The following is a 17,557-nucleotide window of genomic DNA, read 5'->3' on the forward strand; positions in this document are numbered from 1 at the left end:
GGAAACCACACACTGATGTGAAAACAAAATTATATAGACACTGTGTTTATAATCTACACAAACATAATCAGTCCAAAAAAGACAAACGAGTCCTGCATTTGGATTAAGAATCATTTTAATATAAACCTTCTTTAGATGAGTAAATTCCCAAAACAACTATAATGTAACTATCAACAGTATAACACTTTATATAATCTCCCCTTATATGTGTATATATATATATATATATATATATATATATATATATATACTTCCTAAGCACTTGTCATATTAGAGGTCAGGTGCATCTCAAGCTGAGCTGCATTCAAGTGATTGCATAATTTAACATAGACAAACTGGCATTTCAAATAACTTTCATAAATAGCTGTGCAAGATTTCACAAACTATATTGTCTATATAACCCTTCATTGAAAGAAAATTTTAAAAAGCACAGATGTTTCTAAGTTTTATGATGACAATCACCTTTAAAGTGAGCTTGCTTTTCACTCTTCCAGGAACAAAATCATTTCAGCGTCTGTGTCGCTGTTCAAAAAGAAAAGAAAAATGTAATGTGCACTGTGATATTTTTTCAATTTTTCCAAATTCTTGTGTGTGGCATTCAGTTCAGTGAAGGTAGCTTGAACAAAAATCTACATTAAAAACAATAGATTCAGCATTGGATTTATGCACAAATTAATATGCCAGTAACAAATAACATTCTGAAAATGTCTCTCATCACAATTTGAAATATGAATTATAGCTAAGTCTAATCAAACATCGACCCTTTAACTATGAAAAACTGCACAATTGTAGGCAGGTGATCAGTAAAATTCAGACACTCCTTACAATATACATAAAACCCACCTCCTACCATTTCTATGCTGCAAAAGTATGGTAGAATAATCTCATTTGACTGCAGGGCCACTAAGTATTTCAATAAATAGAACAAACTGGTATAAAGACAGACTTCCAGAGGTACAGTTCTAAACATTTTAAGTATTAATTACCAGTTAAATTTTGTTGAGAAAAACAAACAAATTCCACTCAATAAGTACAATAATCACAGGCAGCGTTATTATTCCTTTCTTGGCTAGAATTAATGTCATTGTTTGCGTTTCTATCGTGAAATGTTTTTTTGATAACATCTAAAGGTTTTTGTTTTTATCTCAGGCATGTGTAAATGTGATCCACTTTACAGGAAACAAACATTGACTGAAAAAAAAAAAATTATATTATATCATACTCTGAGGGAAACTGGGTGTATTCGTACTCTAGATGAAATATCTCAAACGTTCTGGTGACACTAAACCGCATTCAAAAACATTCTTATAAACTGAAAAAATATCAATTTCTTATGACTGGCTAACATGTAGTTATTTAATTAATGTGCCTGTGATCTTTTTTTTAAACGAATTATGAAGAAATAGATTCATTATTTTTGGCTGGAATGAAAGGAATTACATTACCTGTTCACACATCACCTTCCATTACTCTATCTTGTCTAAAAACAGAAAATATCTGGTCCAGGAAGATAAAACATGCTAACTGATGCACCTTTTGGCTTAGAATATATTTTTATGAAAATAAAGAGGAATTTTTAAAAAAAAAACAAAAAAAACTTTCAGCTCAACATACGCACACATTCACACCAGTACCTCACAAAGAAGTTACTTTCTCCATATTTTATTCACAGTCTTTGCTTTCCATCCCTTATCTGAACAAAACCAATGAAACAATGCAGTCACAAATAACAGAATGGTGACTTAAAACTGAAAGATATGACAGAAAAATGAATGAGTGTGTTTTATATGTAGTAAACTAAAACTGCTAATATAATAAGTCCTCCTGAATAACGAGCTGAACGTTGGAGGCCATAATGAAACTGAGATTATTTACATCACTCTAGTTTAAATTTTAGCATAAATTGTATTTCCTGTCAAACAAAACTATAGATTTAGTCATTTCCTTGTTCAGTAGGCTGGAAATAAATTTCACCTTTATTTTAACTTTAAATTTCATGAACCAGAAAAGACTATTGGATTTTCTGAAACCTTCAAAACATAGTAAGAGGACATCTCTGGTGATTTAAAGTATTTGTTTATAATCTTGTTACATTTAAATGTGATGCAAAGATTAGTTTAACAGACTTTTTACTAGATTTCTTTTATTAGCTATAAAAGTATTTTTAACATATATTTTTCAAAAATGGCTGCCTTTAATATGCAGTCTTTTTGCCAAAGCAGAACAACCAATGAATTTATAACAATTTATTAACTGAAGACTGATTGTCAGTAGGTTTGAAGGTTATCTAATGTCAGCCTGGACTTCAACTCAGAAAAGAAAAGGGCTTCTTTGTGAGATTTCTGCTCTGCTCAGTTTAATTACACTAGAATTTTTTAAAACTAAATGATATGGTTTGAAAGTAATTATGGATCTGTATTTATTTTTCCCAGCTACCTGCAAGTGTTCGATCACTGTCAGTATGCTTACTTGTGCTGGTTCACAAATGAAAGTCACAACATCCTGCTTGGACCCAATCTTCAGATTTTGAATCGCTACAATATTTCTTCTTTTCAGATATGTCACCTTTACAAAGCCCTAAGTAACTATGACGGGCCACTTTCTCTTGTCTTTTTCTGTCTTATCTCAAGACTTTTGACTCAAGTCACCCAAGCTTAGCGTCTCCTCCAGGTGGAAGCACAGTCCGGCTGACTACGGTGGCGTAGCTAGGGTCCAACATGGGCACAGACCCTTTAAAATTCCTGGACGCCTCTGTCCCAAACACGTCGAGCAGCTCTCGATTCATCAGAGCAAATCTAGGAACAAAGACATGGAATAGTCCTTAATCACCACGAGAACAGAAGAAAGTCCAGTGATTGAGTAATTTAGTAACTGATTCACCCGTACTACAATTTTATGCCCCTCATTCTTAATATTTGAAATATTTAGCTGGAGATCATTTGATTGCTGTTTAACAAATCCCTCATCATGATACAAATTCATAGTATTTTTAATGTTTTTCCAGAGTTCTCTGTTCTTAATCTTTTTTAGGGACAAACACAATTTGGTTGTTGTGTAATAAGCAAAAGCAACCCTTTAGTTTTAAAGCATATGGTCATACCTGCCCTTTGTTAAACGCAGCAGGAACTTCCAGTATGAAGGTCTGAGGTTCTGCACTTCCATTACTGCCTGTGGAAATGTCATGAGCCAGACATATCCTTAGTCAGCAGAGAAAAATGCACATGAAGCATGTTCATGTTAGTACCTGGGTGTTTTTGTTACAAAGCTACTTACAGCATGGAAACAGATAGCAGTGGAGATGGCATAAATAATCGTATCTGCGTGTGGAAAGTAAGGGAACCGGCCTGCTTCAATGCCTTTGAAGTACATGGTCTAAAAAGAGAGATAACGTGTGGTTAGTAATAAAACAAGCCTAATTCAGATAAACTTGGATTAGTCAACACTGCATATAAACTACAATTACTAAAACATGTCGGTTTGACACCATTTTTAAATAACGGTCAGGAAAAGAAATTTGAAACCTGTGCTGCTACTAATGTGATTTTTCAGCTGGTTTCACCATCAGCCATTTTGTTATTACATAACTCAGTGATTACATGTCACTTTTAACATAGCGGGTGATCTCAGTTCCACAGCTTTAGTTTTATATCTTCTAATTGAAAGAGTTGAACAAGTTTGTGTTCATGAATGCTGTTTTATCTTACTAAATCATTTTATAGACTGCAAAACAAGAACAACGTTTATGATTACTTATGGAGTTAACCCTGCTGATTCAACATCAGCCACAAGTTCAACCTTTTTTTTTTTTTTTTTTTTTACAGGAAGTTGACAAGCTTGATTTACAAGACAGCAGCTGGTTGGAAACTGGTTTGGATAGAAACACATTTTTGGTTAAAATCAAGTTGTAAACAGATGAAACAAACAAATCAGTTAGACATAGTCAGTTGCCCAAAACCTGCAAGATAATCACCTCTCAAAAAACAGGGACATGAAATAAAACGTTTTCAGATTAAGTTTATAGTTTCTTTTTAGCTTAAATTTTTGCTTGCATGCAATTTATTTATTGCATCGTGCATTGTGTTCTGCACTCTGATTGGCTAAACAGTCTCTCCGCTTCTTCTCTACCCGTGTGTCAATAACGTTGCGGTTTGATATGTACACGTACGTAAAACAGCTTGCCATATTTAACATAATCGGTGGTGGCATGTCGGTTTATAAGAATCTTTTTGCCCAGAAAAAAAAAGAGCGACAACAACTACCGATAACTATGTTCTTCTCTCAAAAAAACACACCTGCACCTCGGGCTTTAGAAGAAAAAAACGCGACAGAGCGGAGTCAGGATGCAGCGGCTCAGTCAGAAGAGCAGTGAAATACACGCGAGTCAGTATTTGTCCTACTGTACTTTGTATTTTTTTTTCATAATCATTTTTCATTTTCTCCCGTTCTAATCCAATGACTCGGGTCGCGGTGGGGGGGTTGTGCTGATCTCCGCAATTTGAAGCCTTCAGTTCGTATTGATTACTATTTTACAGTAGTTATTTGTAAAAAAAAAAAACAACAAAAAACGTTTATACAGTATTTTTATTTGTTAAAAATGCTTGGGCCTGTAAAAAGGTTTTGTTCTTTGGTTTCAATGTATTATGGAGTATTTCACTGTATAATAATTGTAAAAAAATAAAGGTTACTACTTCACGGATTTCGCCTATCGCCGGTTCTATTTGGAACGTAACCCCTGCGAAAAACGAGGGTTCACTGTAAACTGTTTCTGAATCCTTCAGATTCGACCACCGTAACCAGTGACATTTATTTCTATGACACAAAGTGTGAGTCTGCTTTAAGATGTGGTGTGATTTACCTCCACCAACTTAGAGAAGAGGTACATGGTTATACTTGTGCTTTTGTAGAAGAACATCGAGACACCAGCCAGGAAGCCTGAAAGGACACAAAAGAGAGGGAAAAGGGACAGCTGTGAACAGAACAAAAAGCAAAGAAGATTACTCTGCAGGATTTTTCTTACCAGCTATCAGTGCATGAAGTTCATCATCAATGTTACGCAGCCAGCGCAACAAGCAGCTCGTTCCCTAAAAAGATCAGGCAGAACATTCTGATGAGTCCATGAGAATGAAAAGAGAATAGGAAAGCAAAGAAACATGTAATGTACATAAAAGTTAAAGAAATAGAAGAACATAGAGTACACACACCTTATAAATACTGACAAAAGAGCCTAGAAAGGCCCCCAGCTGGAAGTTCTCCTTGTTGTAGAAGACAGAAGGCAGCCGAGATGGTTTGGAGAACATCTGCCTGAATGCTGAGGGCACTTTGAGACAACACTGGATAAGATAGCCAATACTGAACATCCTGACAAAACCCTGAGGGGACAATGATGGAACATCAGCATTGCTGGTATAGAATTTGCATATATATTCAAAGCACATTACATCCATTGTTTAAGAAAATCAGATAAGAAGCCTTACTTTAACACAGTAGGAAATGCAGTTATCCTGGTAATGTTTACAACATCTGTGTCTTGGACCATGTTTGCATCTGAATAATGAAAAACACAAACAAGTTAGTACTTGCTGTTAACTACTACTAAGGTATTTGTTTCTTCTTGCTTTTGCTTTTGATTCTCACATTGATTCCAGCAGCTTCCTGGTGTAGGCGATCAGAGTTTTCCTCTTGTGGTCAGCTTTTTCTGCTGAGACCTGTGATTGTTCGGTCTCTATGGCATCTGGCCTTTCAGGGGGCTGTGTGCCAACAGAGTCTGGGATGTTAAAGTGAGTTGGAATCTCTTCTTTCCCAATAATGAATCTGTAATAGAACACAACCTCAAGCTTATCAGACTCATCAAAACACCTGAAGCATAAACAAAATGAGGGATGACTTACTTTAGTGCAGAAAATGCAAAGCCTTTAAGACCGTCGTTGCTTCTGCAAAAATAAAACTAAGTTCATCTCAAATTATTATAGTGATTTGTTTTTCCTCTCTTTTTTTAGTTTTTTTTTAAGTATTCAAAGAGCTTGATCCATTTCAAACTGTGTTTGTGTTCGTGTGTGTGTTAGTAGTTTCATACTACCGAAAACCTACATTTATTTTATTGGGATTTTACGTGACAGACCAACACAAAGTAGAGCAGAAGAGTGAAGTAGAGGGAAAATGATACAAGGTTTTTTTCTTTTTCAAATTCAATTCTGAAAAGTGTGGCATGCATTTGTCTTCTGCCCCTCTGAACACATACTTTATGCTTAACAATAGTTGAAATGTTATTAACAATATTTTGAATGCAACGCTCTTACCTGAAGAGAAACATGAAGATTGATGCAGTTATGCAGAACAAGAGCACCTGGTTGGGGGCAGCATGAATAATAAAATCAGGACTATAAGAGGAAATATTTATTTTTGTCATTTGCACACGTCAACACCATGATGCTATCAGTTTAGATATACAGTTAAAGTGGTAAGACGATACTTCCTGAGTGCAAGTAATATTTTCACACAGATCAAAACCAAGATTGCACAATTTATCACAGCTATATTGTCACTGCAATATCAGTGACAATATACAATGGACTCCAAATGTTACGACCGCACATTTTACACTAATGTAATAGTTCATAGGGGTCCAGCTCCAGTCCTGCCAGTTTTAGCTCCAACACCGCAGATTCAAATAGTCCAACGACTTCCCCAGCATGTCAAAGTTCTGCAGAGAACTGCTAATGAACCATTATTTGATGCAGGTGTGTTGAAGAAGGAAAAGAGTTATAACATGCAGTCCCTTGAGGACTGACTTTGTGCACCACGTATGAAGCCAGTTAGAGCCTCATGGAAGCAGATCCTAACAGAAGGAAACAAATGACGCTGCTAAAGGTCACAGAGTGTAGGAAGCACAGATGACAATGAGAGGAAAGAATATATTTCAAGTGACGTGTCTCAATATTTACCAATAACATAACATTGCAAGATTTCCTAATATTTTGCAAACAAAATCTGTTTTCACATTTGATTTCAAAATAGGAATTCATGCAGGGTGTTTTGCTCGCTGTGCTGTATTTCCTGCAATATATTTAATCATAAAGAAGCACAAAGGCTTCATCTCACCTCTCCATGTCTAATGGGCTTGACGATGCCTCGTGTCACTGCCATGCGGAACAAAGTCTCACTAGCCTGGCAAATAACAAATTAAAAATCAACTAATAAATATAAATGCACATATGAGAAAGATAATTTGCAACTGAACAGAATCTTACAAGATTTGCCATGTATATTGTCAGCAGACCTCTCCTGGAAAGAAAAGACAGCAATATTAAAACCATACAGAAACCTAGGGTCAAAAATATACAACATTATATTATTCTCAATGGCAAAAATATGCAATAAAAATGGAAGAAAAGGACAAAAATCTCACCTGCTCTTCCGCTCCAGAAGGATGGCGATGTAGGAGGCCGGCAAAGCTGCCCCAAACCCCGAGGACCATGGGTAAAACGCTCCAAGCAATTTCCTAAAGTGAGACAAACACTTTCACTTTGAAAACACTTTCACTTTGAAAAATGCCAATACAGTCCAGGCTTTTAAGTTGACTTGATTACAGGGATTCCAAAGGAAATTCACAAAATAACCTCTTTTTATTGGGGTCTGATATCCCACTTAGTTTAAACCTAAATATATTTTCCACAAAGCCTTTGGAAGGAATTCTAAAGGAAACACTTCAGATCACTTTTACTCACATCTCCTCTTAATTTGGGAGTTTAATGCAAAGTTAGATTAATATATTTGCAGAATATGATGAGGTCTAAGTTTGAACTTCTCAGGACACAAAATTTCTTTTTTAGTAGCTCAGGATCAAACTGTAAACTTTTTCTTTCTGACAATACACTGGAATTTATTCTTACTGTCACACAAGTCCAAAGGTACCTCACAAGTACTGTTTGTGCGTTGTAGGTACTGTCAAAAGGAGATTTTGACAGTACAAATTTTTGTCTGAAAACACTGAAATGACTTTTAGACTCCATTTGTTGAAAACAAGCAAGGTTGTAATTATAGTTGAAAATGTAAGCATGCTTGGACAATAATCCAAGAAAACAATATTCCGAGATTTAACTTCAGATTAAAACTGTCAACAGGTATTTTATAATTTATTAAATTCTGCAGACATGTAGACATAAAAAAGGTATTTAAAAAAAACCTCAAAGCTGGTTTGAAAAACTAATTCACCTCACAGCAGCACTTCTAAAATGTCACTTTCACATTGAAGGACCTTTGCCATCTGCTGGAACTACTAACCTGAGAATGCAGAAGAAAACAATGAAGAGACTTCCATTGGTAGTTAGGAAAGAGGTAGACCACAGGATCTCAGGGAGAAGTCTCTTTAAATAATAATCCTTCTTCTTTCTCCGTAGAATTGCTGCTATCTGCAATACACAGTCAGACAGTAGTCACTGTGTTTGCGGTGCTCCATTTGAGACAAGTCATGCTTAAGTAATTAACATAGACTGAGCACCAAAAAACATTTTACTTGACATTTATGCTCTGTGGTTTAATGGTTCAGCACGGCTCTCAAAAACCATAAGAAGATGCAATGGGACTTCTGATATTTATCACAGTGCTGAATTCAATACTAACTTCATTGTCGATGAGCACCTGAAATAAAATCAAGGTAATTTTATTTATAGCTGCTTAATCTAATCCTGTCTATTTTCAACGTGAAGACGAAATGCAACCCTGCAAAGAATTCAACAGAACATTTGCCTCCTTCTTTAAAATGTTGCTATTGCTAAATCTGCAATTATTTGCTTTTCTGTTGGTGTTGAAGGTTAGATGTGGATGCCTTAGAAGTGCGGCCAAATTTCATTACAAATCACTACTAAAGGAACAGAACATCTACGCATGAACTTGCAGAAAAACGGCCTGATTTAAGGAGATCAGACTGCATTTATAAACAGAGTAACTACTGGTGTAAAAAAGGCTTAACTGTTGGCTAAAATGAGACCTACACTTTTAACCTTGCTTACAAATAAGACATGTTTCAGTTTATATCAATACACTTAATCTAACGAGCAGAATGACAACATTAAACTTTAATACTCTGAATATTATTTTAGCAGAAATAATAATCGTTGCTCCTTGATTTAAATATGTTATTTATGCACCACATAGATTTTTTTTGTGCAAATAAAAACCTCAAATCATGGTATTTTAGATCAAAGTACTGATCTGTGAGAAGTTCATATGGGCCTATTCAGAAAGTATGTTTCCAACTGGGAAGGCCTGTTATTCTTGTAGTGATTTTATATATTTGCCCTACATAGTCGTACTTTGCTCAGACAAGGCAAACATGGTCGGATTTTTATTGGTGCTTAAATAATGAAAGTGACCTTGTGTGTGTTTTTACTGGTGCTTAAGTGAAAGTGACATTGCATGTGCAGCTTTGAGTTAAACCTTAGTTTAAATTGGTTAAAAATAAAACACAAGATTGCATTGAAATACATAAAATGTATATTTTTCTCAGGGTCCAGACCAAAAGACACATAGTTCTACATGAAGACTTTAAAAAGACGATCTGTAACAGAGCTTTTTGGTTATAAAGTGCTCTGTGGTTCAATCTCTGATTCTATGAATACTGTATGTTCAAGCTGGGCCGGAGGGGGAATATGACATTGTAGTTACAGGCACTGAAATATAAATGCAGCACAACCCTATTTTTTACCAGCCAGCGCACAATGGCATCCGAGTCATGCCATGGTTGTAAACATTATTAGATAATGTCAATGAAAAAGAGAGTTTAACTACTAAATGTAATGATACAGAGTACTGAATGTCTGAATATTCTTCTAGCAAAACGTTTTAGAGTTTGCAGGATGAGACAAAGCTTACTCTGAACTAACACAAAACTCCTGACGCAGAAAACTTGCTGGAACTTTCCTCCTGTTCATGACGTTCTGTAAATAACTGGTTTCACTGGGCTAGCTTCTCTGTTTGTCCTCCTGCAAGGACTCGAACTTGCACCTCAGTTTTAGCATTAGCTAACCCGTAGTGTCTTTCTCACAGCAACACTCGGTTAGCTAGACAACTTTACTTAGCTACCAGTCTACGGACAGAGACTCAAAGCGACTTACCAGGTAAAGAGGGGCGTAAATTTTGAAGGACACCTCCAGAGCCCCTTTGGTTATGTCTGCGGCAGACTGCACACACGATGGGTGCCAGGTATGACCGACCTCGTAGCAGCTGTGTGGTATCTTACTTAAAGCAGCCATGTCTGTGAGGCGGAACAGAAACACACTCTGCTTGTTGCGAGGTGTGCGGGACACGCGCACCATGGGCACAACACTGGCCGTGCACGTATGCTGCGTTCACTTTGCCCCGGAAATCAGAGCTCGTCGTCAAGTGCGGTGTTTTTTTGTGCTCTCTTATCCTGATTTAAATTTGTCAGTAGTCAAAATATGTACTGACTAAAGAAATGTGAGTTTTAAGGTCAAATTAGTGAAACTTTTTTTTTTTAATTATAGACTAAAGAAAAAATATGCTTAAGAATAAAAACCTCAAATCAATAAATTTACTTTATTGACTAAAATAAGGTGAGTTGAGCTTTCCAATATTTAAGAGAAATTTAAAAGTAATCCACGCAAACAAATGGAAAACAAGTAAATATGGCATAATATATTTTAAGAAAATCGCTCTAGTTTTAAAAAATTGAATACATTGCACAAAAATAAGAATAACTTCCAAAACTAGCCTTTCATTTTGGCTTTTTAAATAAAACACTGGGTCATTTTTGGCTCAGTTATTAGAAGCTAACATGGAAGGCCCAACACCCACATGTAAGACACACGTCACTAAACTATAACTATAACTGTATAACAGCTTGTGACAAAAAAAATCCCTTAATTTTTAGTCATATTAATCCAGTTATTAAATATAATATATTAAATATAATATTCTACACACTGTGGAATGATTTTTATCATAGTTTTTGTGTGTGTGAAATGTTGAAGCTGTTATGTACACTGTGTTTAACATGTACATTAATCTCCTTGTCAAGCCTTGTCACAAAGTACTACACCGTCTAATCTGTAGACTTTTACTAACTGCTTGTCATTGACTGGAGAACATATCGTTCCACCTCCTGTCCTAAAACCATTTCCTCCTTTGGCTTGGAAACTCTGAGCTGTGTTAAAAGTCCTTCTTGCTGACCTCAACAGATTTTAACCTTAGAACTATTCAAATGGTTGATATGGCTTAAAAAAACTTTTACCTTACTGTGGAGGAGTTTTGATTTTGAAAGAATTTTTGGGGGATTCCAATATGTCTTCTGATTTGGAATTTTTCTCTAAAGATATTTCTAATTATAATATAAGAAATATATCAAAATGTACACAATAATATGTCAGTTAATCTTATGCTCCATTAGCCTTGTTGACTTTTCCTCTTGCCTCTGCATGTATATTCAATTACTTCTGATTGAGTATTGAGTAATAGTAAAAATTAAGAAAGAAACAAGCCTTGAAGGAATAGTTCAGAAATTCTAGAGTCGAGTTCTGTCAAAATATATAATATAATATATATATAATATTTAATATGTGAGCTGAAGTAGATAGTTCTTATACTGTCATCATTTAATATATATATTAATTTATATATTAAGCCATTAGGACCAATATATTAATTGGTCCTAATGGCTGGAGCTAAGCTGTTTATGTGAAAACAATTTTATGAACCTTTAAGTAGTTTTCAAGTTTGCAGTGGGTTGTAATCCAAAAAGAAGCCAATAGTTGTTTGCGCCACAAAAGAGAGACTCTATAGGCACCCTTCTGTCAAAATTTAATCGGAGTTTGATGGATGAGTGATTAATGACCCGTGACTAATTGATATTAATTTCCGGTCACATGATGCCCCTCCCCCCATCCGGTCACATGATGCCCCTCCCCCCATCCGGTCACACGATGCCCCTCCCCCATCCGGTCACATGATGCCCCTTCCCCCATCCGGTCATATGACCCCCAGGATGTCTCATGACCTCAGCGTGCTTAGCACGTGTTACAATATATTCCCGCTAATTTCAATTCAACCAATAGAAACAGAGACAGGCTCCGAGTTTTATGAGTAATACAATTAAAGTATAAAAAAACAATAAGTGTTAAATAATCAAGAATAATATACGATATAATATATTTAAATAGAACGTGTTACAATATATTCCCGCTAATTTCAATTCATCCAATAGAAACAGAGACCGGCTCCGAGTTTTATGAGTAATACAATTAAAGTATAAAAAACAATAAGTGATAAATAATCAAGAATAATATACGATATAATATATTTAAATAGAATGTTGTAATTAACTCCGGTTTTGCTCACCAAGCCGTACATGTTTGTGCGTGTGTCCGGGCAGAATACTGTACAGAGATGTCCCTCAGGATGTCTCAATGCCATACAATGTTTAAGGGGAACTCCTTCTGACCTCTATGAGTTTGAATTAGCCGATAGAAGCAGAGACAAGGGGTTCGGTGTTAGAAAATCATTAGTAACATACAATATATTATATTGAAATAGAATGTTGTAATTAACTCCGGCTTTGCTCACCAAGCCGTTCGTGTTTGTGCGTGTGTCCAGGCAGAATACTGTACAGAGATGTCCCTCAGGATGTCTCAACGCCATACAGTGTTTAAGGGGAACTCCGCGTGACACGTGTGGCAATGTATATTCCGATCATCTCAATAGGGTCTCTATCGGGGGTTGATTGATATGATGTTAACGCCAGCACAGGATTCATTCTCGTGACTTTAGGGAGGGTGGGGGTGGGAGGCCCCATGACAGTGCTGTTCACCAGGCCATTTGTGTGTGCGTGTGTGTGTGTGTGAGCGTGTGTCCGGGGAGAATACTGGGCACATATGTCCCTGAGGATGTCTCAACGCCATACAGTGTTTAAGGGGGAACACCGCGTGACACGTGTGGCTCTGTATATTTCCGATCATCTCAATAGGGTCTCTATCGGGGGTTGATTGATATGATGTTAACGCCAGCACAGGATTCATTCTCGTGACTTTAGCGAGGAGGCCCCACGACAATATTGCTCACCAGGCTATTTATGTGTGTGGGGGTGTGTGTGTGTGTGTGTGTGTGTGTGTGTATAAAGACATATAGAAACAAAAGTCCCCTCTTGATAGGGTGGGTGTGCTTGTCCAAGCAGATGAATGGACAGAAACCTCTTAGGCCTCTTTAAAAGGAGCTAGCATCTCTACGGAGAAGAACCACAGCTCTGCACGACGTCAAGTGACTTCTGGTACAACAGAATTTTTTTTTAGACTTGTAAACTTATTAATTTTCTTTAAAGAAGTATTATTTTGAATTATGTCTGACTTTTCAGGAAGATCTGCATTTTTAAGTTCCCAGGTTCTTTCAGGGTTGTTTAATCGTAAGTAAATTCAATTCTTAAATTATCTTTCTCTAATCATATACTGTACATTTATATATATATAGAAATGCATCATGCTTAATAATGATTTTCTTATTTTTAGATGCAGCCTCAGAAGATCCAAACATCGTCTTAGAATCGGAATTTATAAGCGGTAAGTATGTTTTCAGCATAGCTTTTCCTTTTTTCTTTTTAGTCAGAGTTGTAACATAATTTAAAATATTATTTGCTTACAGATCTTGCAAATACTCAGGAGACACACCAGGATCTTACAGGCTTAAACAAGACAATCGGTAATTTATTTTCCTTTTTTCTTTTTAGTCAGAGTTGTAACATAATTTAAAATATTATTTGCTTACAGATCTTGCAAATACTCAGGAGACACACCAGGATCTTACAGGATTAAACAAGACAATCGGTAATTTAGTACCTCTGTAACCAGAATTCTAAAAAGCGGGAAAATAAAAACTAATATCCATTTACTATGTATCTATCTTCTTACAGATGTCCAGGACAACCACAGAAAGTACCGCTTGTCGCTGAATAAGAAAAGAAATCACTCTGAACCTATCAGAACATCACCTCACACAGTGAATGCAGCTGTGACACAATCCGGTTCTGCTATTACAGGAATACAGAGTAAGTTTTTTTTCTTCTAAATAATAACCTATTTGAACCAATCAGGAAACTGATTTTTTTTTTCATTTTACAGGCTTAACCCCTGATGAAGATGATGTAATCATTATTTCATCTGAATCAGAAGACGAACTTGTGGCAGACTTGCCTTCAGGGCAGAGATTTGATTTCAGCCCCGTCACGCCTCCTCCCACGCCACGGGAAGCTGCCGAAGCAAGGCCAGAACCTGAAGCGGAGCCAGAATCGTTACCTGAACCGGAACCAGATCAGCTACCTGAGAGGTCTACTAATTCTCTCCGCCTATGTAAGTTTAATTATTTGTTTTAGATAATAAAGATATATACCTTAAATGTTTCTCATGTCTGATTCCAATGCAAGTCCCTATTTTCAAACTCTTATTTTAAATGGAAAGAAAGATATATATCCGTAACAGAAACGCTAATAAAGTTTGTCTTTATAACACCTCAAAATGCGAAATATGGGGAGGGGTGTGAATATTTTTCTACACTGGGAACATGTTACTCAAGCCACCCCGACACACAGAGACAGAGACAGCAGAGGGGAGGGGTGTGTGTATGTGTGTCCAGGGGTGTGTAGGGCTGTGTGTGTGTGTGTGTGTGTGTGTATGTGTGTGTCCAGGGCTGTGTGTGTGTGTGTGTGGGTGTGTGTGTGTGTGTGTGTGTCCAGGGGTGTGTAGGGCTGTGTGTGTGTGTGTGTGTGTGTGTGTGTGTGTGTGTGTGTGTGTGTGTGTGTGTGGGTGTGTGCATGCGCTTTTTTGTCTCCAGGACATAACAGCCGATGGTCAGGGGTGAGTGACCCCCTCCCCTGCAGAAGATCCCTTGCTCTCTCTGTGCGTGTGTATGTCTAATGATTGTGCCATGATGTAATAAAAATTAGTTTGTGTGTATTTATTTCCCCACACACCATAATTTAAAAAATAAATAAATAAATACATAAATGCTTTTTCAGTAAAGTATTGTTTAGAATTAAAGCAGCCTTACCTAAATGATTGTAATCACATTAAATATATTTCACAGCTTTCAACGCTCGTGAAATACGAAAGAGGCTCACTGCAGAAAATCTACAAGCTCGAGTTGTTTTGCTGGACGGATTGATTACAGGTACATTATTTGAATTTATCTAGTAAAATCACATCTCATAACTGTTAGAAGTTTATTCCTAATTATTTATTCCTAATTATTTATTACAGAATCTTTTCTACTTCTGGACCGACCTCCAGCTCGAAAAAGACGACAAGCTCTGGCTCGCAACCGAGAAAAAGTTAAAATCCTGCTACAAGCCGTCAGAACAGTGCTGCAAAATGTTTCCTCCGATGCAAAGGTGATTGTGAAATGATTTGTCTCTTATAACTCAGTAAAGAATGGAAGACCAACAAGCTAGAGTTGAATCATCTCAATCAGATTATTCTCAACAAATAGCTGACAATATCCAAACTCTGCAAACACTTGCATTAGCATTGAATACTGGGGGAAATGACTTTTCACAGAGCCCTGCTCTTAGCCCTGCTAGATCATCAATCTCTGATATTTTAAACGCATCTGAACTCTCAGACTATTTCAGACAAATTAATGATGCCGTTCACGGTTTAAATGACTACATATCTCCGCAAAACTCACCGGCTGCCTCATCTGCGTTGGATGAAACTTTTCAAAATACAGAACCTCAATCAGATTATTCCCAACAAATTATTAATTCCATCCAGATTCTACAAACAATCGCTTCAGCTTTGAATACCGGGGGAAATGACTTTACACAGAGCCCTGCTCTTAGCCCTGCTAGATCACCAATCTCTGATATTTTAAACACATCTGAAGTCTCAGACTATTTCAGACAAATTGACGATGCAGTCCGCGGTTTAAATAACTGTATATCTCCGCAAAACTCACCCGTTGGTTCACCGGCTACTTCGTCTAGCATTTCATTAGATGAAGGTTTTCAAAATACAGAATCTGTGTTACCATCTGAAACAGTTTCTGCAGCAAATGATCAAGCACAGCAGCAACAGCAGCGAGGAGGTAATCTAGATCAAAATCAGAGAATTGAACGTCAGCGTTTCAATAACATTGAAATAAGGAGATCGTTATCAATCGCGCCTCCAACCCAAGCTGTACCTGACATTGCTGAATTCTACACCGCAGTTATGAATGTTTTAACTGATCTGGCAATTGATGCAAGATCAATAGCTGAACGTAATGACTTTGTACAGTTAGAATTAGTGTGGGGTGATATTTCTCATCACATAAATATCTCTGTTACTGATAACGACGCAATCCTGCCTGCATTTGAAGAATTTTTAGATGAGCTCGTTCAATCTAATGCAGAGCTGCCCTCAGAAAGTAATTTGGAGCTGATTCTTCAGATAGTCAAGAATCCTACAGGAGGCGTAAAACGCAAGGCTGAAAGAACATTGGAATGTGAATTGATTAATAAGAAGAGGCGTCACCTGTATATTGTAGAAAATACAGGAAATAAATTGTGTTTTGCTACCAGCCTGGCACATGTAGCTCACCCTGAATTTACAGATAAACAAGCTCTTGAACAGGGAAGAAAGTGGCAGCATCAGGCAGGTCTAACTGATCAGACAGCGGTTACATTCAGCGACGTCGCAAAGTTTGAAAACATTCTACAAAGAAAAATTGTAGTGTTTCATCGAACCTCAAAAGATAGGGCTTTATCTAAATTTGAAACAGATTTCCAAAATCGTTCAAATCCCTGCTTTCTCCTCCTCCATAATAATCACTTCTATGGCATTAGGAATCTTGCAGGTTTTACCGGATCGAGATATATTTGCAAATTTTGTTACAGCGGTTATAAGAATTCTAACACCCATCATTGCCAAGGCTACTGTGGTGTCTGCTGTTCTTACAGTTGCACACAATTGCAGTACAATCCAGTACACTGCGATGACTGTAACAGAATATGTCGAAACTCTACATGCTTCGATAGGCACAAAGAACCTCGCAACAGACCTCATGCTGAAATGCTTGTAAGTGATTGTGAGATGATCAAATTATGTTCTACGTGTAAAAGGCTGTATCACGTACCTATGACCAAAGAGAAAACTCTACACATATGCGAATCAAAATGTGTCGTCTGCGGTGAAAAAAATCTACCTCCTGGTACAGATGTAACTCTTAACGATCATCAATGCTACATTCAAACCAGTACTACTGATGACAAACTTCATGACAAACTTGTGTTTTACGATTTTGAAACATTTGTCGATCAGAGCGGCGTACATAAACCCTTTCTAGTCTGTTCAAAATCCGTGACAGGTGTTGAATGGCACGCTTATGGCCTGGATTGTGCACAGCAATTCCTTCTTCATTTTAGAAGAACTATGTTTAAGGGATACACTTTCATCGCACATAATGCTCGTGGGTTTGACAGTTATTTAATGCTTAACTCTATGGTGCAGTTAGGTATCAAGCCTTTTCTAATCATGCAAGGAGGAAAAGTTCTTTGTTTTACAGACCCCGATTACAAATTGAA

General features: G+C 36.8%; 1 protein-coding gene across 1 annotated transcript; it reads right to left on the reverse strand.

Moving 5' to 3' along the window:
- Positions 1-97: 97 nt before the first annotated feature.
- tmem135 (transmembrane protein 135) lies at positions 98-10,300 on the reverse strand. The gene is made up of 15 exons (XM_032576781.1): positions 10,113-10,300; positions 8,281-8,408; positions 7,406-7,498; positions 7,248-7,281; positions 7,099-7,164; positions 6,297-6,343; positions 5,889-5,930; positions 5,635-5,811; positions 5,475-5,544; positions 5,202-5,369; positions 5,018-5,081; positions 4,856-4,932; positions 3,274-3,372; positions 3,101-3,168; positions 98-2,795 (listed from the first exon to the last, which is right to left on the reverse strand). The coding sequence occupies exons 1-15, from the start codon at positions 10,248-10,250 to the stop codon at positions 2,645-2,647; spliced, it is 1,422 nt and encodes a 473-aa protein (XP_032432672.1). The 5' UTR covers positions 10,251-10,300; the 3' UTR covers positions 98-2,644.
- Positions 10,301-17,557: the final 7,257 nt, after the last annotated feature.

The sequence above is a fragment of the Xiphophorus hellerii genome, chromosome 11, assembly GCF_003331165.1.
Source record: "Xiphophorus hellerii strain 12219 chromosome 11, Xiphophorus_hellerii-4.1, whole genome shotgun sequence".
NCBI classification, from domain to species: domain Eukaryota; kingdom Metazoa; phylum Chordata; class Actinopteri; order Cyprinodontiformes; family Poeciliidae; genus Xiphophorus; species Xiphophorus hellerii.